Source organism: Struthio camelus, chromosome 5 (assembly GCF_040807025.1).
Source record: "Struthio camelus isolate bStrCam1 chromosome 5, bStrCam1.hap1, whole genome shotgun sequence".
NCBI lineage: Eukaryota > Metazoa > Chordata > Aves > Struthioniformes > Struthionidae > Struthio > Struthio camelus.
The window spans coordinates 54,245,141-54,269,989 of NC_090946.1; the positions used below are offsets into that span (position 1 = coordinate 54,245,141).

Consider the following 24,849-nt stretch of genomic DNA (forward strand, 5'->3'; position numbering starts at 1 on the left):
TCAGATGATTCATACTTACTTTAGTTAGGTAACTACGATTATTTTAAAAGGGACAAAAGTATTAATTTGAGGAAGGTACAAAAGCATCTAAACTATGGTTTTAATCACAGAGAAGTGGGGGAAAAAACAGTGGGTACTATTTTGTGTGCAATTCCCAAGTATATTTTTAAAACAAGAGTGAATTTTTATAGACAAATTATATTTTTCTGCTAACAAGGGAGTTGGGGGGGGTAAATAATAGAATGATTGACAAATCTTTTAGGGCCTGATTTTACAAGATGCTGCACAACTCCTGATTGCTGCCAATCACTTGCATTTCCTTTCAATGGATCTGAGAACATATGGCATTATTCAGCTGGTGCTGAGCACCTTTAATCACAGTCCTCAGAATGCCACATTATCCTCATTCTGTGCAAATGTGAGAATTGCTGCTGACGTTTCAAATTGGAGGGTTATTTGGTCCTTGCCTGGACAAACTCCCAAATGATGTAAATGGATGTCCTACCTGAGAAAGGACTGCAACAGCAAAGCGATAAAAATCCATTTTATAAGCACTGTTTTATATACACAAACTGTGTAAAGTATCAATTCAGTACATAAGATTCTTTACCTCTTCCACTTTTATTCAATGGAAAAAAATGCTGTTCTTATGGAGAACTGAAGTTTAGTTTACTCTCAGTGCAAATTTCAAAAAGTGGAAACTCTGGATGTTATGTGCGCAATGCAGTTGATTTAAAGAGATCAGAAAGATGTTTAAAAAAAATAATCAATTTCAACATACTTATTGTCCTGCATTACAGTTACCTGTAGAGACTCTCTAGTCATGTATATCTGTTTTTGATACCTCTACAGAATAACTGTCCAGCATCCTCTACCCAACCAATCAGAATGTAGGAAAATCTACAGATATGACGGAATCTACTGTGAATCTACCTACCAGAAGTATGTTGAAATCTGTGTGAGTCTTACCTCTAGCTCGTGCATTTAGTGCTCGTGCTCTCCCGCTATTCAGAAATTACACATGTATTGAAACCGTGTACTTCTACTTATGTGCAAAACCTCTACAGCAGGCACAGAAATATGTTGTTTAATTCTTTGGGATTGTGCTCTAAGAACTAAAAAGCAAATAAAAAGCCCTATGACTTTATTAAATCTCTTAGGTATGCTTCTGTATAGTGCAATAAACAAGAATGTATACACTAGAAAAATCTAGGCAAAATATATTGCACAGGTGCTTCACATCTTAGGGATTTGAAAGGTGTGTTATGTATAAATTAGCTGTCACTTTTTTTCAGTCATGTAATGGAATGATGAGTTGTAATTTGCATAATCCTTTAAGAAGTCAAATTATACTGTCATGTAGCAGACTTAACATGCTAGCTAGGATTTCATAGCTTTGCAGCTAATTAGTATGTACCTTACAGGACAGTTAAATTGAAGCTGAATCCTCTTGCTTTGCAGTCATTTGCCTTTGTCCATTGCCCTAACAGAGCCTGCTTTTGTGCAAAACTAAATATTGTTACTGGTGCTTCTGACAAAGTGCTATTGCTGTGGGCAGGCAAATGAAGCATGGTTGACTTCTGTTACTTTTGCAATCAGTGAAGTTCCTATTTTACTGTAGTAAGATTTAATAATACATTTCTACATAGAACTGAAAAGTATGTATTTGACAGCTATATTGTAGATGATTTTGTATTAATATATTGCAAATGCATCATCAATTTTCTGTTATCTTACTGGATTTTGAAACTGCTTTCTGTTACTTAGTGGTTACCTTTTATACTCCAAGTATATTCCTGGTTTGTGTCTCAGTATTATCATCTTGTGTTTAACAGATTTCATTTTCCAAAAAGCATTAACGTCTGAAAATAAAATGTATTTACATTGCAACAAAATGTTTCTTTGGCAAGGCAGTAACACTGGTTGTAGTTTTCCAGGTCGTATTCTCTCATTCTCTCTTCTTATTCCATAACCTGCTGTTTGCTCAGTCTTTTTTTAGTAATAGATACCAGCACATCAGTAAATGCCGGTAATTCAGAGTAAATGAAGAGTAACATTTTGGTTTATGGAAGTGAGAGGAAAAGAGAAATATAGACTTATCCATATAATTGCAGTGTCAATATAACTTTGTGAGCCAAAATGAAAATTTTGACTTCTTGCTTGGCTTTGCTCTGAATGGCTACTTTTGGTGTTAGATATTATTTATTCATGCTTTATATTGATTTATAAATGTTTCTAAGAGCTCTTTTTGAATTTTTGATACCTTTGCACTCCACCTCTCCAAATTATGACAGTGTACAGGGGAAATGAAGCAGGCTAGATCTAGTGTGATTTTAAATGTCAACAGAGAACTTTGGTTTTTACTTTTCTTGTAACCTCAATTCAGTAATTGTAAAAATGTATTCATTTTTTTAAATGTTTGAAGCGGATTTGTTGTGTGGTATTTATATCAGCTTTTAGAAAGAGTTTCAAAATCATGAAATCGATTTGTGGAAATGAGGAAACTTGGCATAGTATAGAAGAGCCTGTCATCTTTGTCATGAGTTTTAAATAAAGCGATGGCCTCACTCTGAAACCTGCAGAATACCTGATTATCTTAATTTTTGAAATTAGATAAAGTTTATAGTCAGTATAGTTGAAGTACCTAGGAGAGCCGACTCCAAAATGGAATGGTACGTGTATACTTAAAAGTAGGCATATAATTACGTGTAGACATTGGCTAAATGTTTTTTTTTTCAAAAAAAGGCAAAATCTAAAAATCAGAAAGGTGATAAAACTGTTAGTGATGTAATTGACTTCTGTTCACTTCTGTTATGTGAACTGTTTAAAATATTATTGCCTAGTTCACCTCATCTGTAAAAAGCATAGATTGCTTTGGAAGACTAATGGGTATGTCTTTCTATAGAAAATATAAGTGCTTTTTTCCTCTAATGTTAGTGGAGTTTTCTCCTGTTACTTCTCTGCCATTTAAGATCTCTGAGGAACACTTTCTGTCTTCATCCCAATGGATGTTTTTGGTACTTTTTTCTGTGGTAGTTTATTTCTAATAATATAAAAGTTTTAACAACAGTTAATGAAAACTTCTTACTATGCCAGGCCAAAAAAAAAAAAAAAAAGAGAAAGAAAGAAAAATCAAGCTATATTCATCATGTTTTTAAAGTTTATACCTTAATGCTACAAAATAGATGTGAACTGTTGGTGCTGCAGAATTATGTGAGGTATTGTATACCTACACACTGCAGCTGGAGATAAGATTGCAGCTTGGATAGTCATATTAGCAATAGCTTTAAATTAGGTGCTTAGGGCAGTGCAGCCGTGAAGGGTAGCGTAGGGCAGCAGGAGCTCGGTGCGGGCTGTGCGATCTACCAGGGACACTGGCTATGGGCCCAGGCCGCTGGTCTTTGCCTCTGTGCTTCTCTGGCTCCCTTGCCATTTGTACCAGACTTGTACCAGTTTAAAGCTACAAATTGTTACTGTGTGCTTGACAGCAGTGTAGACATATCTACTGGCAATCTGTGTTGCTTCATAAACATTTTAAGGTCCTTTTTACATCCCGGAGTTTTTCAGAGAATTGTTTAGTTAATACTCCTTTGCTGTAGTTCTGATAATCTTACGGTGTGGTCACCTACTAGACGTGAGTCTGTGCACCTGCCACATGGTGAGGCTTCTTGCTTGCTAGGAGTTTCATTTTAAGTGATGGACTTTAAGAGTGGTTGGGCTTTCTCACAGGCTGTGAAGGGTGCCTCTCCGCACTTGATTAAAGCAAGGAGAATGGATGTGAAAAGGACACTGGTTGTCAACAGAAGAGGTTACATGGCAGTACATACTGCATTCCTACATCAGTAGCGCATATTACATCTTTTCCCTAGAGGTTAACTTCTGGGCTTGTTGTAAAACAGTGAACTGTTTTTTCTTAAAGCTAAAGAAATTTTAAGGTATAGCCTGCACGGAGTAGGACAGAATACACAACTGTGGATTTAAGAGCTTGACAGGTTTTTCTCCACCTCATTTTAAAATGAAAAAAATATATGAGAGCCTATTGTGGATATATGCTTGTGTACCTGCTGAACATGTTTTGCACAAAGTTATCGAGCAGTTCAAACTCAAATATTCTGAGACTTTCTGTAAAAATCTGAAAGGATCATGTGCTGACATTCTACCTCAAAAATATTTTTCAGAAAGCATTTGGGGAATATGTGAAGTAATCTTTAGTTTAGTGAAATTTTAGCGCTAATGCACTAAGAAGAATCTGTAAGAGTTCTCAAAAGTGTGGACTAATAAACAAATTTTGCAAAAAGCCTTTTGTAGTACAAATTCCCAAGGAGTTGGGCCAGTGATTACTTTAGCATAATACATATAATGCTGGCAAAATAAACAGCATTTTGGTAAAGATCATGGTAGGCTATCCATGGTCTGCTTACAATTGATTCTCATTGATACCACTAGATATCTTACCTGGAACTCTGTGGAACACAGTTTCAAAAGATATGGGCAAAAATCAGGCATTTTTTTCACTGACAATCTTCTCGGTGACCATGGGTCTACGTTGTTTTAGATGGCTTAGCATGTAAATATGCTTTTTAAAAAAAGCAGCTCTGAAGTAAGCAGTTACCGTTTCTTTCTATGTTCAGTAGTGGTAATGTGCGAAAACAACAGCAGTCATTGTTAAACGATTTTTACCATTTTGCTTTTCAAAGTAGACGGTATGTCTCGAGCTACGGAGGTAAAACCAGAGACCTATCACTTACTAGCCTGGAATTTGGTTGTCCATCAGCTCCTGAATACTTACCCCTTTCTTTTGCAGTCCCCAGGAACTATAGCGAGGAAGCTTCGGACTCTTCTGGTGATGTCAAAATAAAACTGACAATAGAAAGAAATGTTTTCCATTCAGTTGTAGTTACTTCATCGTAACAGAACTGCCAAAGCTTTTTTGTCTTGCCCTGGTTGACAGTCCTTTCTTCTCTTTGCTCAGACACCTATGGCTTGCTTTGCACCATTGTGCAAACCTTTCTGGAGTGGCAAATAGCAAACAAAGACAGGTAGAAGATCTCCAGAGGTAGTCCAAGTGGAGCACAGCTCCCTGCCCATGCTCCAGTTTTATTTGTTGCTAAGTTACAAGGCACTTGTCAAGAATAGTTCTTTTCTCATCTGCAGGGAGTGTCTCTTGTGTACAAGTAGAGGATATCTCTGCTTTTTGTTCTTGGCCCAGAAGATAATGCCATTCATAAAGCAGCTCTTCAGAGTATCGCCTGGATCATGAGGGGAAAGTTCACAGCTTGGTAGCTGTTGTGTGCTATGTCCAAAGAAAGGTTGGAAAAGTGATATCTTCCTCATTTTTCATATTAAGAAAATTTAAAACTTGCATCTTTTTCTGGAGAAGTAAAGAGAATAGGGAAGAGTTCTACAGGTACTTCTTCTGAAATGAAGATCATGGAATAAATATGTAAGGAAAACATCTTTTAAGTTCCAGAAATACAGCTGTGGCCCTATTAGCTCTTTTTTTTCGTTCATTTTTCTGCAAGTTAGTGAAATGAGCATGGAACAGAAGGCTCATTGATTTCAGTCTGAGAAGTGAAGCAGTTTTTCCTGGAAGGTGTAACTTGGTCATATGCACATTATCATCTTAAGCCTGTAAATGCTCAAGATATCCAAGCTTACCAGACCAAAGTAAGCTCCCTTCAAACTATAGGTTGGCTCAAAAACGTAAGTGTTTGTAGAAATGAGAAAAGGAGGCACAAGGCTAAACCATTCTTGTCAGCTTCTAAGGTTTAAATTAAGATTTGTTGGTTTGTTTAATGGATAGAGCGAAAACAGAGTGGCTTTGTATGCCCAAGAAATCTCCTGGTCCTGCTAGACAACGCAGAAAAGAATATAAACCTTTCAGTGGGCCAAATAGCTCTACCAAGGTTTCTAATCAGGGAATTCAACTAGATAGAGAACTCTCTGTGGGAAGATAAAGGATTCCTGAGGGTTATTGAAGTGGTCTGCAGTGTTCATCACCAGCTTAATTTGGACAAAGCAGTAAAAGACCTGCACAGGAGGAGCTAATGGTTTCAAACGGGAGAATCACAACTTTGAAACTGGAGAAAAAACCTCTGCTGGCTTTTCAGCAGTTGGGCATGCTGGTTCAGGTCAGTCTATTCATTTGGGTGATACAGAGAAGTTGATGATGGCTGAGAAATCCTTAGCTTTTTCCTCCTTCCATTTCTCAGTCATGGTGTCACACACAAATTGGCTCAGAAAAGTATTAGACTTATCAGTCTTTTTTCCCTGTATGTCACGACTCATCTGACATCACATAGCTGAGGAGAAGTTACAGGATTCCTAAAATATTCTTCTGGCTTCAGGAAAAACATGTTATATGCAAAACATAAGAGAATAGGATTGCCATTCAAACTAATGCTGGAGGGTACACAATTTTTTTTTCCCAACATTGACTTTAGTATTCCATGTTTACAGGTTAATCTAAGAAAGAATTTGCAGTGTATAAACCTCATACTGAAGCAGGTGCTATTTCTTTAAATCTACCCTAGTGCATCAGGAAGGAGGTCTTAGTTTTCCCGTGCAGTAGATATTTTTGAGGGGGTAGTGTTTCTCTCGCTTCAGATCTTGATTTGTCTTCTTGCAATGTGAATTTCATAGGTGTATTTGAAGAAGAAGCTACATATCTCTTCTCTATAAATTTGGCCTCCTCTTGAAAAGTATTGATTACTGGCATGTGCCAAAGGAGCCACTCCTAACTCATGTGACAGGCTTTTCGGTATAAATCATCTGATTATTATAACCTCAGTGTGAGCTCTGCCTAGCAGAACTTAACTCAACTTACAGCTGCCTATTTCTGCTCTCACCTTTGTGTAGCTAAGAGCATGTCTCTGGGTCCTCTGTGCTGGGCTATTTCCAGGCGAGTTGCATCAACCTGTCTGTCTCAGCATTCAAATTAGATTACTGGTGTGTCTCCGCTGAAGAAAGTGTAGGTTCTAGCCTAAATACAGCTATAACTTTGGCTTCATTTCCTTAAGCAATTAAACTGAATATAAAACAAATCCTAAAGCAACTCAAGGTGGTCATACGTGTAAGCTATGAGAGTGGACTTTCTTTGGGTAAGAGATGGGGTTAGCCATGCCACTTTAAAATGGTTAATGATCACTGGTAACATTAAGTTGAATGTCTAATCCTGGGCTGACTGGAGCATTTGAGAGAATACCGCTCAAATATGTAATTTTTCAGTAACAGACTTTACTGTACTTATCTTTTTGTTATAGCGTAGCAGTGGTTTTAAAATTTTACTGAGATTAATGGAACCTAGTCCGTAGAGAGAAGAGGGGACCTGTCTACATGTTACTGGAAAATTTTCTTTCACTGAGTAACAAAGGGCTGCGTTATTCAGGTTTACAAAATCTTATTCAGTTTATAGTTTAATAGAAAATTTGAAGACCCATTTAAGCTCTGCAGTAGCTAATTGTAATATCTAGTCTGAGTTAAATCCTGAAGTGAATTTGATGTTGGTCAATTGACCAATTAGGCAATTACCTCTTGCTGTCTTGCATGCAAACTGTGCTGAACTGGCTGGCTCTTCAGGCCCCGTGACCACACCCTTTGGCTAGAATATTATTCACAGTCTGATAATTCCCTCTTAAGACATGGTATTTGATATTGAACTGAAATTGTTCTTGCATTTCATTTTCATTTCAGATATGAAGGTGTTTTTTTTTCCCCGAGTCACGTTACTGTCTTCAGAAATGGAGAGATCAATTCAAATGATCTGTGACTGAGCTACTGTTTGTGCTCAGTAAGGCTTCGCTTTTCCCTTGTTCTTTCAGTAACTGTCTGCTTTTTTGCAAATAAAGAGGCATCAGTACCAAGTATGTTCCAAATATCACTGGTGAAAAATCTTGAACAAGAAAACAACTTCATTTCCTTTGCTAATGATTTATATGTACATTTCACAATTGAAAAAAAACAACTTTAATTTAGTTTTTTTTTCAAAATATAAGTAGTTAATCAAATACCTGCAGTGAAACTCACCTACGCACCATGGGTTGAAGTAACAGAGCTATCTTGGAGTGCTTTAGGTACGCTTTTGAAAGGTAAAGCTCTAACTCTTCGCTGTCTTTTAAATTAAAAGAACAATATCAGATGATGTACTGATGCCTTGAGTTAAGTCTGTGTTGTACACAGATGTATCTATACTGAAAGAAAAACACCTTGATAGACTGGCATTCATAAATATTTAAGTTCTGAAAGGACTGTTAAGATTGTGTAGTCTGGTCTCTTCTGCAAGACAGACAGGAGCGTTCCAGATAAGTCTGCCAACTTCTGATCCTTTTTAAAAGGAAAATATTGATATAAGGACTAAAAGGGAAAGAAAATTCTCCTTTTTTAGATAAACTATTCCTATAGTTAGTTACCTTCTCTGTTAAGTATCGATATTCTTATTTTTAATCTGAAGTTCTCCAACTTCTACTTAGCAGAGACATAGCCAAATCCAGCATATAAAAGCTGGAGAGTCCTTTACTATTAATGATATTCCTCGCTTTCCCCTGCATTTAGATATTTATAGACAAGTGACCCGTTGACCTTTTATCTTTTTCTTTGACAGAGGTTTTTTTTTTTTTCCTTTTCTTAGAAAAGCAAATTTTCCAGAATAGGAATAACTCTTGCAGCTGTTTGACGAAGTTTTCTTGGTTTATGACTGTGCTTTTTGATGAGTGGACATTTGTTGAGGATGGAGTTATAGTATAGTCCATCAGTTATTCCTGTGGTAGTTCTTAAGGACTCCAGATATAAACCAGGACCACATTATTACATGCTGTACACAACAGAAAGAGTCTGTCTCAACACTGGTAGTGATTTATATAACCTATTCCTATTGCCACTCAGTATTTGCCTGCCTGTACATCAAAGGATTGCCTTTGCAGCTTGATCCAGTGTATTGCACTCTCGGCTAATATTAATTTGGTTATCCACCTTCATCCATATGCCTCTTTCTGGGTCATTACATTGTCTTTATTTGGAATCTGTGTTCTTAGTTACCAGATAGACAGCTTTGTGCTCAGCTGTGTTAAAACACATCTTATTCAGGTAAGCCCAGACTGCCATGCAATCTGTGGAACTGACAGCTCCTTGGTATTTACCATTTTATTATCTTTTGTGTCGTCTGCAAATTTTACTAGCAAGGATTTTATGTTTTCTTTCACATCACTGAATTATTCTCCTGTACAGGTACTCTGCAAGGAGTAAAGAGCTCAAGGAGCTCTTTCCCTGCACAGCGTACTAGGGGTAGGTGTAATCTGTATTTCAGAGCTGTTGGTCATAATGGCGGGGAGCAGATTAGGGTGGCCTGCACTGATGAGGTGGAAGCCAAGAAGGGCAGTGAGTCATGAGCACACGCTCAAATGGCAGCAGCCTTTCTTTAGTGCAAGACTTGTTTTGCATAGTGGTGCCATCAAAGTACAGAACACAGAGAATTTTTGTGTCTGTAAGGATGTTTAATAGTAAGTTCACTTAAAAAAAGAAAAAAAGCTGTTTGCAAATGGTTAGCAAATTCAGTGAATGCATTTATCCCAAAAGAAGGGGAAAGAGATTTTTTTTGAAAAACCTGAAACCTTTCCTGTTAAGTTTTTCCAAAAAGGAATTATTCTTAATTTCTTTTCCAAATTATGCTCTTCCTTAGAACTAGATTTACTTTTCAAATCGCCAGAAGATTAAATAGTGAAATAATGAAGCGTAATGATTTATTGAAGTACATGTTTAGAGTTCACTGGAAACAAAGCTTCTGGTTAACTTTTTGCTCCTTTTTTCCTTCCACCTGCTCCCCAAAAGCTTTTCTGGGCCAACCCAAAAGGGAATCCTGCTGTCAACATAGCAGAACTGCAAAGCACTGTTCTTTGGTTCTATTTATGGTTTGCATTTAGTTATTCAGCTGTATATTTATTTTTCCACATAGACATTGGACTTCATGATACAAAAGTGAAACAACTCATATTTCACATTCAGATACAGCAGCATCACTAAACCGTTGGCATATCTACGGCAAAACTGTGACCTTCTGCTAAAATTCCTTCACGATAGCAGCAGCCTTACTCAGATTAAAGTACATCTATGCTAGTTTTCCTTGTAAGAGGAATATTGCTCCAGTGAAAACAGCCAAACACTTGGTAGTTGGCATCACCTCAGGCTGCTCTAAAGGAACCACGAGACCTGCAATAGATTTAGTAAAATTAATTTTGTTGTACATTTCTTTTGAGAATTTGTTGTTTAAAGTCTTCACGTTCCACATTCATGTATATGCAAATATACATACACATACACGTAAAAATACAAAAAGAAAATACAATCATTTTAGGCAATATGTCAAAGGCTAATTCTACCTAATGTGAGTACAATAGTAAGGTAGAAATTTGTAATTCATGTCATTTTTACATATAAAAACAATCTTTTTTTTTTCCAAACAAAAATCCAAGCAAATACCATACCATATGAACCAATGATGATATAATTAGGATTTGCACTTAATTTCTGGTAAATAGGTAATAAATTTCTCAGAAATACCAAACAAAAAATCTGATCAACAAGAAGGAAAGACACCATCTGTCAAGCTTCAGAGTTCTTTGGTCATTGAGCAACAAGAAACTGATGAAAGTGGATACCTTTTTCTCGTTACAGTTACGTTGAACATTGTCTTACTGTTTCATAAGTGACATTGGGTCTGTGCCATCTTTGAAATTGCAGACTGTGATGCAGAGTAGTTTAAGATGCTGTATTGTGTACCATTTAATCAGGATGCATTATTTAGAGTATGTGTGGTGCACTGGGAATAATTTGTGTATAAAGTCTTTCCAGCTGCATCTATATAAAAGGTGAAATTCCCTTATCTCTACACAAAAATCAGTTAAATGGACTGTGGGGAACTGAGCAGCAGTTGAATGAATTAATTTCATGTACCTGTCCATAGCTGGCTGTGACACTGTAGTGTGGCTTCTCCACAGCTGACTAGCAGCCAGGGCCCATATACCTCTTTGGAGTTTTTAGGCTGCTTAATTTATATGTATGGAACAGTTGTATCCTTGCCTAGAGGTGTCCTGTGCAGTTTTCTTCTCCTTTAGTAAATTTTGGTTACAAGCCTGCATGCCTAGGGCAGTGGCTCTGTGATCCTCACTGACAGGGTGGACTTTACTACCTATTATGGCCTCTAAGATCAGAGGTAATCACAGTGCAGGAGAGAGAGCTCCTACGCTAGCACTGTCCCCTTCCGCTACGTGTCCTCTCGTGTAAGCTACTGCGTGTGGAGGTAGGGTGAGAGGGACTGTGATGCACTTCCCCTCTTCTCCTTGGCAGATCTACCAATTTTGGTAGTCTGCATTGGGGATTTTCAGTGATGGACGTGCAGAGGGTCCAGGCAAAGGGCGGGGGGAAAAGCAGCTTATGTAACTTAGTTGCATACAGGGTGTGATGAATTTGGTGGCTGTTGGGCAGCATGCTCGGAGTACCGCAGCGTGCACCAGGCTTTAGACTAGGCAATCAATAACCTATATAATCAGTTACCAATACTGATTGATTAATGCTGTAGGTGCTTCAAGTTCTTGTTTAGACATAAATAGTTAATAGCAATAATGTTGAGGAGGAAATAAGTGGACTCATAAAATGCAATTGACTCTGAAGCCTGTAAAATAATAATTTATATTTAATGAAACACAAACAATTAAAGGAATAGCTGATGTTATAGGTGTAAAACAGTACACGATACAGATCTGAATGGGATTTATTTCCCTCATGTACTTTCTGGGCAATAGTGAGAATCACAGAAAACCCTATAAAGATAATAAAAATATATATATATATTTGACTTGGAAGTTATAGAACTCATAAAGTAGTAGAAATCTAATGCCCACTTCCACTGACTTTCCAATTTCATAACTATTCTTTAGTGTAGCGTACGCTGTTGCTTAGTATATTCTAGCAGTATTTTCTTTGTCCTAAGAACACTGCCATGCTCTGCATTTGGGGCTGAATATTATTCTAAAAAGAACATTCGTGTTTTGCTAACTTTGCAAGCTAAATTGAGCTGTTGTTGTTATTCAATAGAGATTGAAAGTGAAAAAATATTTTAAACAAAATACTCAATATCTTAGTTCAGAGCTAGGATTAAAAAGAGCAAAATATTAATGAGGTCTACGTTATATTTTGGTATAGCTTGGTCAATTGAAGGTATTTAAGTAGTACAGTATCCTACTTGGACAAAGTTATATCAGCAGTCGCTTAAACAGTATCTGCTGTAGCACTTGTAAAACTATTCTTTTACTGATATTGTTTGTTTTGCTTATAGGTGGTGATTTTATTATGTGAGCAAAGCAAACCTCTGTTGATGTAGCTGATTACATGCTTAGTACTTTGCCATTGTGGTATACCTAGTTTGCTGTATTAGCAAAACTCAGACCTCATCTGATTTTAATCATTCACTCTTCTTAATTTCAAATCTCAACAAAATAAGACTTCTATTATATATATATATATATATATATATATATATTAAAAAAGGGGGGGTATTGGTTTTTCCATGACTCTATAGTGAATAGTCATGAGGATAAAGAGACCCAAAGAACTGCCCTGAATTTAAAAAAAAAAAAAAAAAATCCCGTTTCATAATATAATTAAGTTTTCATCATAAGAGATATTATTGTATGCTTGAGTTATGGGTGAGAAACCCAATCTTCTGAGTTGTTTCACGTATTTCGTATATATAGAGGCCTTAGAAGCTGACATGATGGTGTGATTTGCCAGATTAATTGTGACAATGCTATCCACGGCAAATTCCCCACGGTTGAGTTAGATTGCCTTGAAATCAAATGAGGTAAACAACAACTTTACAAAGGTATTCTGAGATTTTTCCACACCTTCAAAGCTCCCTCAACCAAAATTGAAGTGAAAAAGTTAACAGTCATAACTTAGCTAACTTATGCCTTGCTGCTTGCTTTGGGCAACACCTAGATCTTATGACTAAGAGAGCGTTTTATGGTTATCGCAGCAGGAGGCTGTCTCGCTTCCAGGGGTAGCGGCACGCTTTGAGAAGCGCTGCATTGCTGCTTGGTTACTGATGATGGCTATGTTACCTGCTGGACCCAGCATGACAGACAGAGGCAGTTCTGATTCATATCACCCTGGGGAGTATCAGGCATGTATCCAGACTGTGCATCAGCCTCAGTGGTAACTGGCATTGAAATTGCTAGAAAAGGCATAGCATCAGATAATCGTCCACAAAAGAGTACTCCTGAATGGTTGTAAAATTTACAGCTGGTAGATTCATATCTTATGGGAGCACAGAACTGCGTAACAGGCAAAAAAAGGTTAAGTTTACGAAACAGGTTAAGGCAACGTCATTGGATTGTTTCTCATTGTTGTTGATTTTCTGTCACCTTTTCCGCTAAGTACTTTAAAATTATAAACAGATCTTATGTGAGATGTCGTAAGAGCAAGTCAACCGCACTAGGCCTAGGCTACGTTTTAAAGGCTAAAATGAAATTTAACTATTGACATTGTCACAAAACTAAATGACGTACATTTTAGAATATCAACTATTACACTAACTCTTAAGATTTTTGTATGCCCCAAATTTATTTCGCTTATGTTACATAGATACGCTGATGCACCCCTGCAGCAACATACGCTTCACAGGAGTTAAACGATCTAAGCAATGTTGTCATCAGCTGACCAACCAGTGTACTATTCATTTGTTTTTTTCTCGTTAGCACCAGCTACTGTTTATTTTAGGCTGAAAACCAGGAAAAGATCTTCCCCCTTAAATTTAGGGAGAGTCTTCTCTCAGTTGGATCTTTTGAGAATTCACAGGAAAGGTGAATAAAGGTCTTGTTTCACAGATGTTTAGAAGATCATTTTATATAGGACTTGGCTGACCCTTAAATGCACTGGCTTTTATTAGGATAAGTACCCTTTCACCAGCAACAGTTTAAGGAGGCACAGTTTTTCAGGGAGCTTCCAGGGCCTCTATAGAAGTTCTGCACTCTGCAGAGTGCTTTTTAGATGACAGTTAGCGCTGTCCCAAATAGCCCTTGCAAGCATGTAAATACAGAGACTTGCAGCTATGTGCTCAAGGTTACAAATGTGAGATTTCTTGTTTTCTTTTGCTTGCTGCTGGAGAACCACTGTTTTGTTGTGTGGTCGCAATTCTGGCTGTCTGTGAACACTCTTTAAACACGTGCTGTTAGGACATTTGAAATAAGCTGCAGTATGTGCAGAAAATGCTATTCAGTGTCAGGCAGTAGAGAGGGGAAGTGGGGCGAAATGAACGCCTCTGCTGCAGGAGTGCTGCTCTGCAGGTTCCAAGCACGTTCCCTCTGAAGGCATGGTGTAAGGCTCATCTGCTTACTCATACATATTTCAGAAGAGGTGATTATGGGAAATGTATTAAAATTCATTTTGGGATAGAACTCCATCTGGATTAACACTTGAATATTGTTTTAACTTTTTCACATGGTTATCTGCGATTGGTTTGTAAATCTCAAAGTAAGTAAATAATTGCTTACTGTTGGTCATCCTACCGCTCATATTTGTACCTCTAGTGCTGTTTGTGGCTTTGCTTGCTTTGACTATTAAATGTTGGTATTTTTGACTGACAGATAAGTAAACTCAACTTGGATGATCTGAATCCAAAGCATGCAAATATCAGTGCTTTATTGCTCTTTTTAAGCAAAATTTTACATCTGCGTTAGAATGAAAAAGAGTTGATATGGATATTGCATATTGCATAAAAGCAGTGAGATCACATCAAGAGCAGAAAATTATTATGTTTTAGGCCAAATGCAGTAGTAACTATAAACAGGAAATTACTGTTTTTTCCCCCGCGTCATGTTTGTTTTAATACTGAACATATCCCTGCTATTTGGCTGTTGATATTCCCATAGCTTCCTTGATCAGTGGTTGTACTCGCTGTTACTTAACCCCCAGCCCTAGAAGACGGGTAGGTTCGTCCTTCCTTATGGAGTGCAGGCGAAGGCGCTGTGGATCTGTCGGAGGGGACTCGGGTAGGTCAGTGCTTGGTAGTGTTTTTAATGTGCCCATCACTTCCCACGACGTACTTAGCTTCCCCTGGCTTGAGGCTTGTGTTCTGGAGACCACGGTATGCATTCCAGATGGCAGTGCAAACAGCGTCTGTCAGGGAAAAACAGGTAGATATAATGAACCAGGGAGGTAATTGGAGAACGGTAATGCCTAATTTGATTATGGCCTTAGATACAAGGGATTCAAAATTACTAGTTAAAACAAATAGTGGTGTTACCATGTTTATTATATGGTAGTAAACAATCCATTCAATAAACATATGAAAATTTAGGTCAGAAGTGTAACTTACCACACTGGTGAAGAAGAATGTTGTGGTAGAATGAACTACCGTGCTATTACTTACACATACTGGCAATTGGCTTTTCTAGTGATATTTTTGAAAGCAGAATGAGAATATGAAAACTGTGCTTGCCTTTTTTTTTTTTTTTTTTTTTTTTACTCCAGCCTGATTTTAGTCAGATGAAAAAAACTTGATTTGTATATGTACTAGAGGATTTCTTAAAAATACATTCTACTACGTGATAGTGACTTTTACAAGTGACCAACACATGAGTTTTTTCCAAGCCTTTTTCTTTTTAAAAAGCCTTGCCCACGTCCCCACCGTCTTTCAAGAATGTTAAGGAAAAACCTGGATACCTTGAATAGAATTTTTTTCCTGTTAAGTCTCCTATGTCCTTAAAACACAAAAAAACTGCTTTTCTCACTCACTAATATTTCATGAAAATGAAAAGTGGTTTGACAAAAATTCCATTTGCTTCCAAAGCACTGGCCACGTTTCTCGTTTTCAGTTTATACTAGAATTATCAGGCAACTCTTCCCAGAAATTGTTTTCCCAGGTTGTATGAGGAAGATTGGATTTATATTAAATTCAGTATAAGAGCTGCCTTTCTTGAGCTATAAGGGTCTTTATCAGATGGTAGGTGTTACTTTCTTCAAATGCTTTAGTTGCCGTTAGACTGGTCTCCTTTGCCTTGCACTTTGCATAGCCACTTGGCATTTACACACTTGGAGTGTGCCTAGCTGGAACAGTAGCGTTTTCTGTCTACCTCAGACTCTCTCTGCCTAGCTGTACAGCATAATACAGTGTAAAATAAGTCTCTCTAAAATATCTCTAGCATATAGACTGAAGAATATTTGTGATGGAAGGAGGCTCATCTTGTGTAATTTAGAAAGGCTATATAAAGACCTAGTTACTTAAGATGCTTGCTGTATGTATGCTTTTGGCATGGGAGGGAGGAGAAGGATTGTCACGCAATTAGTTTGTCACAAGTAGCTAATTACATTTGTGGATATGAACGAGTTTGATTTGTGCATACAGGTATGCATATACATTCAGGGACACCCAAACGTATACAATAGGAAAGTTGACTCAGGAATATGTAAGTATTATGACAGTTTGAGGATCTGGCTGTTTGCGATGTACAGATTCAGGTTCAAGATTGTGATATTGCTGCATAAATGAATGATTTGATGTATCTGAAACTAGGCATATACCATCATGATTTCATTGCGTATCTCAGACCTCTGGCAATGGGGACTCCTTAAGTCATACCCATTTGATTCGGAGCATGTCTGTAGGAGGAATGCTCAATGCAGTAGAAAAAAGAGCACGTTAGTTCTAAGTCTTTAAAACTGTAGAGGCTGGGAGACTTGGTGAATGAACTTGAGGAGGAGGAATGGGTAACACAGAGACAAATGTAGCTTGTGCAAGGTGCAGGAAGGGGAGAATGGGGTCCCTGAATAGCTGAAAGTCAGCGGAGGCAGAAGAAATGCGGCTGAAGAGAATTGCAGAGGCTGACTCCAGCAGTGATGAGGGGGAGGAGGCATGCGCAAGTAGGGGAGCTCTAGGATCCCCAAAGGGTGCTGGTCAAAGCCCAAGCAAATTTCATAAGTGATGGGAAAACTGAAGAACTATATTGTGTACAAATATCTATAGCTTTTTATGTTGGTAAAAGTGAAGGGTGAGTGTTTTTGGAAGCCTTAGAAAAGTCTGTATATCTTTCTTCAACTTTTACATACCGTGAAGGGGTGAGCTCAAAACCACAGGGGTTAGAGCTTTTGCTTATGCTCTTGTCGACTGGAGAACAAGGCCAGCACTGGTCTCCAGTGAATAAAGCAGGCTGTCATGGAGGGATAACCAGGAAAGCCCATGCTTAGGAATTGTGCCAGAGAAATCAAGAAAGCTAGTGCTGTAGTTTTCTTAGACTACAGGAGCCTTAAAAGCTCACGGACATAGGGAAACCCGAACACATCAGCTTGATAAGTGGAAAGGAGTCTTCCAAGGCTGGTCGTGTTATGCATCAGAGGGAGGACCTATTGTGTGCCAGCTTAATGTTTTGATTTTATGGGTCTCGTAGTCAGATATGTTGAATGTGCTGACTGTAGGTGTAGTACTGGATAATTAACATTTCTGGAAAAGAAAATAAGGCCTTTGAGTTCTGTATCCTTCTAGAAAACACAGAGATTTAAGAAGTGTGACTTTTCTAGTAGCTATTATTGTTATAAGTTTCAGATCTAGGTGAAACACACAGGAACACCAGTAGAACACTTAAGCTACTCCAGTACTTGTTCCCTGGTCATAAATGAAACACTTAAAATTTTAACCTCTGTGACACCCTCCCCCCCTCCCCCATTCTTTTACGTGAGGTAGCAGATTTCATCATTATGTAATACAGCTTTCCTCCTTCCTTAGGACAGCAATGACAAGGCTTTTAAATGGCAGAAATGTTCAAATCCGACCCAAAACTCTAACATTTAGTGTTATAAGTCAGATTGAAGCACTTAGCTTGTATTTAGTGCTGAGTGCTCGTGGTTGAGTTTTGACTGAATATATCAGGATTTTGGTAAAACTCCAATTAGGGGCTGGAATCAAGTAATGATCTTTAAAAATAGAATATTTCACTGGTTTAAAAATTAGAATCTCAGAAAAACAAAGATAGGGAAAGCACAGCTTTTTATCACCTCAGCATTTAGGATCCCAGGTATTCCAGTGAGCTGAAAGATGTAGAGAATTTTCAGATCTAGAAGATGACTGTGCTGCTTTTGCCACTGAAACATTTTAGAAAAGCAGGATGGAATCTTCTTAACCTTTTTTTTTTTCTCCTGCTTTTATTTTGCGATTCTGGAGTTTCCTTTAAATGCCATGCCTTTTATTGTATCATTAACGTTCTCTTATTCTTTTGTCTCAGAAATGTGTCCTGAGCATGCTTTTATCGCTCCCTGTTACTGCCTATAAAAGCTCATACTGTTTCACCACTGTGGCACAGCTAATGCTCCTTTCCCTTGCTTAAGCCTACTGCAGTCTCTCTGGCCCTGCTGTCAATCACCAGCTGGATGCTGAGACAAATTTTTTATAGCAGCTTCTGTCAGTAAAGAGAAAATATTTTGAAAAATACAGTCTAAAAGCTGAATGTCAGCCCGCTGAGTGGCCTGGTTAAACAGGAGAATTGACTCTGCCAAGTTTTTGTTGTTTAGCTTTTTTTCTTAATTAAAAAGAAAAAGCGGTTTGGGGTCTAGCCCAAATAATAAACAAAATCAGACTTTCTTGGCAGGGACCCGTACTCGACTAGCCTGCTAAAATTCTTAAGCATCTGCATTACGGTTTCTAATCTCCACCTTTCAGTTCCCTGTAACATAGAAGTTTTCAGCCCGTTTTGGGTGTCATACAGAGGAGTGGCAAAGCACCCATAAACTCCAGTAGCTCTAGCAGATCCCCTGTTGTCTCCTATTTTTCCAGCAAAAGCTAAAAAAACTATAAAAGTGTGTTGCTTTTGAGGCTCCAAATCCTACAATAAGCAATACTTTATATCTTTACAGGAAATACTCCAGAAAAGATTTGGGACATCCTGAACAGTTGTACTTAGTCTTTATGACCAGGGCAAACCACACTCCAAAGATTTAGATAGGCAAAAAAGCCACACACGTTTCTTTAAAACCTCTTCGAAAGAGGATTGTGAAGCACATGGCATATTGCATAGTAAATCTTACATTAGAAAGCAGCAAACCCCTTGTTGAGAGGTTGCACTGGTCTCTTGAGCCAGAGACTATTGTTGTTCTATAGATATATTGTTGGAAGTTGCATTGAGAAGTGCAGCCTACTTGTTAGTTGATTCTGATAGAGATTAGAATCATCTACTAGGCTATTTTATGGTGCTTGTTAACAATATTTACCTTCCTAAATTGATTCAGTATAATCCTTGCTACGGCTTTACCTCATTTCTGGAAGACATATAGATAATACGGTACTTATATGCAGTCTTACATGTCACTGCAAAACTGCCGCTTCTTCTTAGTCTGATTGTGCAGCAGGATTATATTAACATAGACTGTGGAACATTTGAGCTCCCATAGGGTATGGTGTGCGGCTGATATGACATGACTTGCCTTCAACAGTTGTTTTAACAAGATATCCTTCGTACAAAATATACCAAGCTGAAAGGCATAACCGAGTGAGTTTAGTAAGAAACACTGTTGGCAAAATTCTGCACTTTCATCTTTATCTGATTAATTCAAGGCTAAATGTTACATAGAAAGACAGTATTTTTAACCTAGCTTGGTATATGGTATGTTTATTTTTTTCAAATAGTCTTTTATATTATTTTATATAAGATGGTTTTTAATAAATTGTTAAATTCATTGCAAGTGCATGTGCATTTGCTCATAGTTTTAACTGATACTGTTTAAAATATCTTCACATTTCTCCTAAAAACTACTTTAATAAAACTTAACACTAATAATTAACACTTCTGTAGTACTTAGCATATTTAACACATGAGATAATTTACAGTTCCTAATGTCTTAAACTGTGCATTAAAAAGACTAGCACTAGCAAACAGAAAACCCTTTATGCGAATATAGAAATAAATGTTAAACATAATATACATGGAGTTCTGCTTTTCATTTATTAAAAATAGATATACTTCAACAGTTTGGTAAAACTGCTAATATTGTTTGCACTACTGTGAGCTCTTTCTCAAATTCCTACTCATACTTTATTCTTTTTATTGGTAGCATGCAGAGACTTGAGATGTAATAATACCACTAATTAATTTCGGTTTATAGAAACAAACAATTTCTGGTTTTATAGCAAAATTATATATTTTAATTGTTATGATTTATTCTTGTGCGGATCTTTTTGTATTGACCAAAAAATATTCAGCCAAATTAGTATCTGAAAATTCATATCTATGTACTTGCATCAAACAGGTTTGACCATGAATGTGAGAACAGATTTGAGATATAGCCAGATTTTACTGTCTCTGACTTTTATGCTGCAGGGAAAAACTTACTGCACAAGGATACTAAATAGCTCGAGGGTCTGGTAATGGGATATGGAGACCTTCACCTCTAGGTCACCAGTTTGAACGTAGTCCAGGTGGGTGGAAACTAAAAGTCATTATTATCTGACGGCTTGTATGAAATGAGTTGGTGGTCCCACTCAACTTCCTGTCAGTATTGCAAAACTATCATCACAGTTCTCACAAACTGTGCTGGACTAGCCATAGAAAAATGGGTGACTGAGTGGGCTTCGACACTGAATTGCCCTCTGAGCCTGAAGTGGTTCCTCTATGGTCAGGCAAGAAGCATAACTGTGTAACAGAATGGAAAAACTGCTGGTACTTGTTAGACCAGGTCTATTCTGCAAATACATTTCCAGAACTGTGCAGCATGTTTGGCTCCTACTCTCATTGCTCGCAAGGTACTTCAAAGCAATGCTGCATGCTCCTTCATATAAATAAACTAAGCAGGAGGTATAGCGAAATGGAAAAAACAGAGAACTTAACGTTTGTGAACAGGAAGACTGGAGAGGTTATAATCCTGGTTGAGTTTTGCCGATTTACTCCATAGATCGGTAACTAGCTGGTTGACTTCCTTAGCTTTCCTGCTTGTAATTTTGCCACCAGGCTCCATCTGTTTTCATGTCCTTGGAGCTGGGGGGAGGGGGGCGCGGGGGGGGAAGCTATGTGTTACTTTTGTCAGAGGCAATGAAAGAACTCTTAATTGTGATCACTGTATAAAATCAATGCTCAAAATCTTGGTGTTCTGGGCAAGACAAAGCATATACAGTTTTCCAGCCTGCAGAGAATTGCTCTCTACTTATAGCATTTATCCACAACTGCTTGTATGCGTCTATCTTAAACATAAACTAGCCCTTCTCTAAGCTCCAGGTTAGAGCCCCATCAGGGATCTCTGCTCTTTTCCTTTAGTGTCAGGAAATTGAAGGAGATCCCCTTGTCCTTAGTCTTCTGGCAAGTCAGCCTGCAGGATTACCAGTTTCCATTATGTTTCCCCCCTACCCCACCCCAGGAACCAAAAACTAATCCTTACATTTTGTACATGGGCTGAGAGGCCACACCACTAATGAGAAGACCGTGGCTCCCATTGGACTCTCAGTACCTGCAGTCATACCTATGTACTCTGTGTGTAACGTTAGTCAGATTTTGATTTTTTTTCATGCGAACATAAAGGGAACAGAATGGCTCGGGTATTTCACCGGTTACACTGAAATCCAGATTTTGTTGTCTCACGATTATGGCAAGATGGTGCTGATGTTTCACGTGCTTCAAACTTGGGCTGGGTACTAGCATATACTGGTGCTAGGGTGGAATTACTTTAGAATAGAGAAAAGAGTAGAGAAAGAAGTGTATGTCGTGTTTCTTACAAAACAATTTTGAAACAAATGTTAACACTCAAAATACAGTAGTTCCTTCTAATATAAGTGGAACAGTACATTAAATAATATGAAGATGTGGGGTAAATGTCTCTGAAAATGTTAAATTTGTATTTCTGAATGCACAAGTAAAAAGGATATACAGTCAGTATCCCCAGGAGCACGGTGGGATAACTTGACATATTCAATACTTGACATGTTCTGTAGGTATCCTCCCTAACAAACAAATCAGATGGATAACATTAGGCTGCCTGAATATCCTCGCTCCCTCAAATACTCAGTGACCATCTAGGGTTATTCCTTTATTTGAATTTTTACTATTTGTTAAGATAGACATGCATAATTCTGAGTTTTTTTCTTTTGCAACAGTTAAAAAGTTCTAAAAGAAAGGAGTATATGTCACTATTTTAAATAGATATTTGCCTATAATAGGTATGTATTATCGCTGCATCTATTCTGAGATCAAATTTCAGCAAGTATCAAAATTTTAATGAAAGTATCCACACTGCTTGTGTATTGTGCATTATAAGATGCTAAACAGTTTAAATGTTGCATTAAAATGCTATGAAGTAAACAATTGCAAGCAATTTCAGCTGAAACTTACCTTTTCAGCACTACTGCAAAAAAGATTCAGATTCATTTATTATTTAGTAGTCTTTATGAGCTGAATTTCCAGATATAGCTTGATATTCATCTTTGTTATTTTTCAAAATGAGGTAAAAACAATGACATCCAAGAAAAGGAATTGGCTAATAGTTCATAATATTATCTATTAATTCTCAGGTAAAAGTTAGTGCTTGTGTACTGCTGTTGCTGTTGGTTTTTCAGCAAAAGTAGTTCTAATTTGTAGCTAAACAGAAATTTTTCTTTCCATTTGCTTTTTCCTCCTCTTTTCAAAACTCGTACATCTGGAGTTGTAACTACGGATGATAATTTAGCGACTGCAGGAGTTGGACAAGTCACGGTAGAGGTTTGTAACCTCTTTTAATTTGCTAATCCATGCATGGAACAACATTTCCAGCATTACCTGGAGATTAAGCCCCAGGGCCAAGGGCAGGGCCTCAATTTTAGTTTGCTAGTGATAGGCATACTGTGGTTAGAACTAGTTCTCTGCTGTGGACAATACCAAGCCTTTTCAATTTAAATTTCAATAACAGTAGAAAAATATTAAACACGGAGAGCATGGATTAAAAAAACCCTCGTCTCTGCATTCAGTCGTTTTCCTGGATAAAATATATGCTGTAATATTAAAGATCAAAAATCTGTTACTCTTTCTTGAAAAAGGAAAGAAGTATAAATGAATATGGTATGTTAATTTTATGCAAAATATTTATTTCTGAGGGTGTGTTTATTAATGAGCAAAGAACAAAAAAGATAATGATTTTTGTGTAGATGATTGCATTAATGTTTAGCAATGTAATAAGTACCGCACTTCAATACAATTTTTTAATAGATTTTTGTTTACTCTGATGATTAACTGGTAATTCGTTCGTATTAAGTTGGCAGTTTTTAATGTAGGTCAGAGGGAATAGTAATCACTTTATTTGTTGGTAGTAACTTTATTGTAGTGGAAAGAGTTCTGGAACCATAGATTCAAAACGTAACCTAATTTTAGGTAGTAAATAGGCGAGAGGTTTTTGTAATACATCATAAACCTGTGAAAGCTGAAGAAAGCACATCAGGTAACATTCAGATATTACTTCATTACCTTCCTTTTTAAATAAATAGGCATGAATTTTTCCGAATTCAGAACTTCCGAAAGAAACTCCTCAGTCACGTCCATTTCTATGAGATGGAAGCATTTCGTAGCTCTGTTACAGAAAGTTACAGTCAGACTACGTGTAAATAGAAGAACCATTTTTAATGCCTTTGGTGTTTATTGGAATAACATGCGTGGATATAGTCATCTGTTGTTGCTCTGTGTTTATTAATGCAATTCTGCAGTTAATTTCCCTCCTGTTAACTTTCCTCCAATGCCAATATTATGGAACATGGCAAAAACAACAACGCGCTTAACAATATACTTAACCAAAAGGAAGCTACCATTTTGTCAGTATCCACCTCAAATAGATGACACAAAAGTGGCCAGTTTTGTATAAACTCCAGGAGTTTAACTAATAGGAAGGGCAGATCAGAGATCAGATTGATGAAACTGGGAGGCTCTTGAATGCTTGTTGTACTGTAGCAATGCTGTATCCTCCCAGGGCAGAATAGTGAAAGGATTGTCTGCCTTGCTAAAGTGATGCTCCTCGTTCAGCCCTACACATTGTGTATTCATATAACTCCTCTTACCTTTACTGTGACTGCTGTATATAGAAAACTTGCAGAATCTGTCAGGATTCTCTGCGTTAGAGTTACATAGGCATAACTCCTGTAGCTAGATGGAGGTGGGTATGGGATACTTCTGCCGTAGTTTCTCTTCTATTTTTTTGGATACCCCTCCTTATTAGGTATTGAACTAGTCGAGGCTCAGAGCAAATGGTACCATGGCCATGAGCCAAATTAAGTAGTATTGTTGCTTAGTCATCAGTACTTTGCAAAGGAATGGCAGTCCAGAAAGAGATTCTTGGAAGGTGCAAGTCTCAGTCCTTTGGCCACTCAGATCCTTTTATTAGAGATGGTTGTTCCTAACAGTGTTATAAGATAAATCATATAAAATCAGTTGGCAATTAAGATTTTCATCAAGCACAGTGCCAACGGGTGTTTTTCATTCTTTTTCATTAATCTGTCATATTTTTCATTGCAAATGCAACCCAATCTCCAGCAGCCTTCTGATTTGTGACATGTGTTATCTCCAGTCATAGACAGTGTAAGGTAGTGAGATGCTGCATTTCATCTGAAAGTCCTTGGTTCACTATGCATGCCATTACATGCTATGCTTATGATCTTTATATCTTTTTTTAAAGAGCCTACAGTGAATACTTCAAATTAAAGAAATTTAGGATGTTTAGAGACATTAGCTTTTCCCTATGACTATATCACTATTTTAGAAACAGAACGGTGTTAAAGAGTGTAGCAACTCGAGAATGTTTGAAGGAAGATTTAAATACCTTCTCATCATGCTAACTAAAAGGCGTTGATTTGTTATGTTAGTTGAGTGTTAA

At 37.4% G+C, this 24,849-nt stretch overlaps 1 protein-coding gene across 4 annotated transcripts in view; it reads left to right on the forward strand.

The window, feature by feature from the left end:
* The window catches only part of NPAS3 (neuronal PAS domain protein 3), a 632,661-nt gene that overhangs the window by 85,916 nt on the left and 521,896 nt on the right, over positions 1-24,849 (forward strand). For 2 of the 4 annotated variants that reach the window (XM_068946425.1, XM_068946424.1), the window contains one exon: positions 853-942. The exons of the other annotated variants lie outside the window; for them this stretch is intronic. In XM_068946425.1, the coding sequence (XP_068802526.1) occupies positions 853-942 (90 nt within the window). The remainder of the gene's footprint in view (positions 1-852; positions 943-24,849) is intronic. 4 annotated transcript variants of the gene reach the window in all.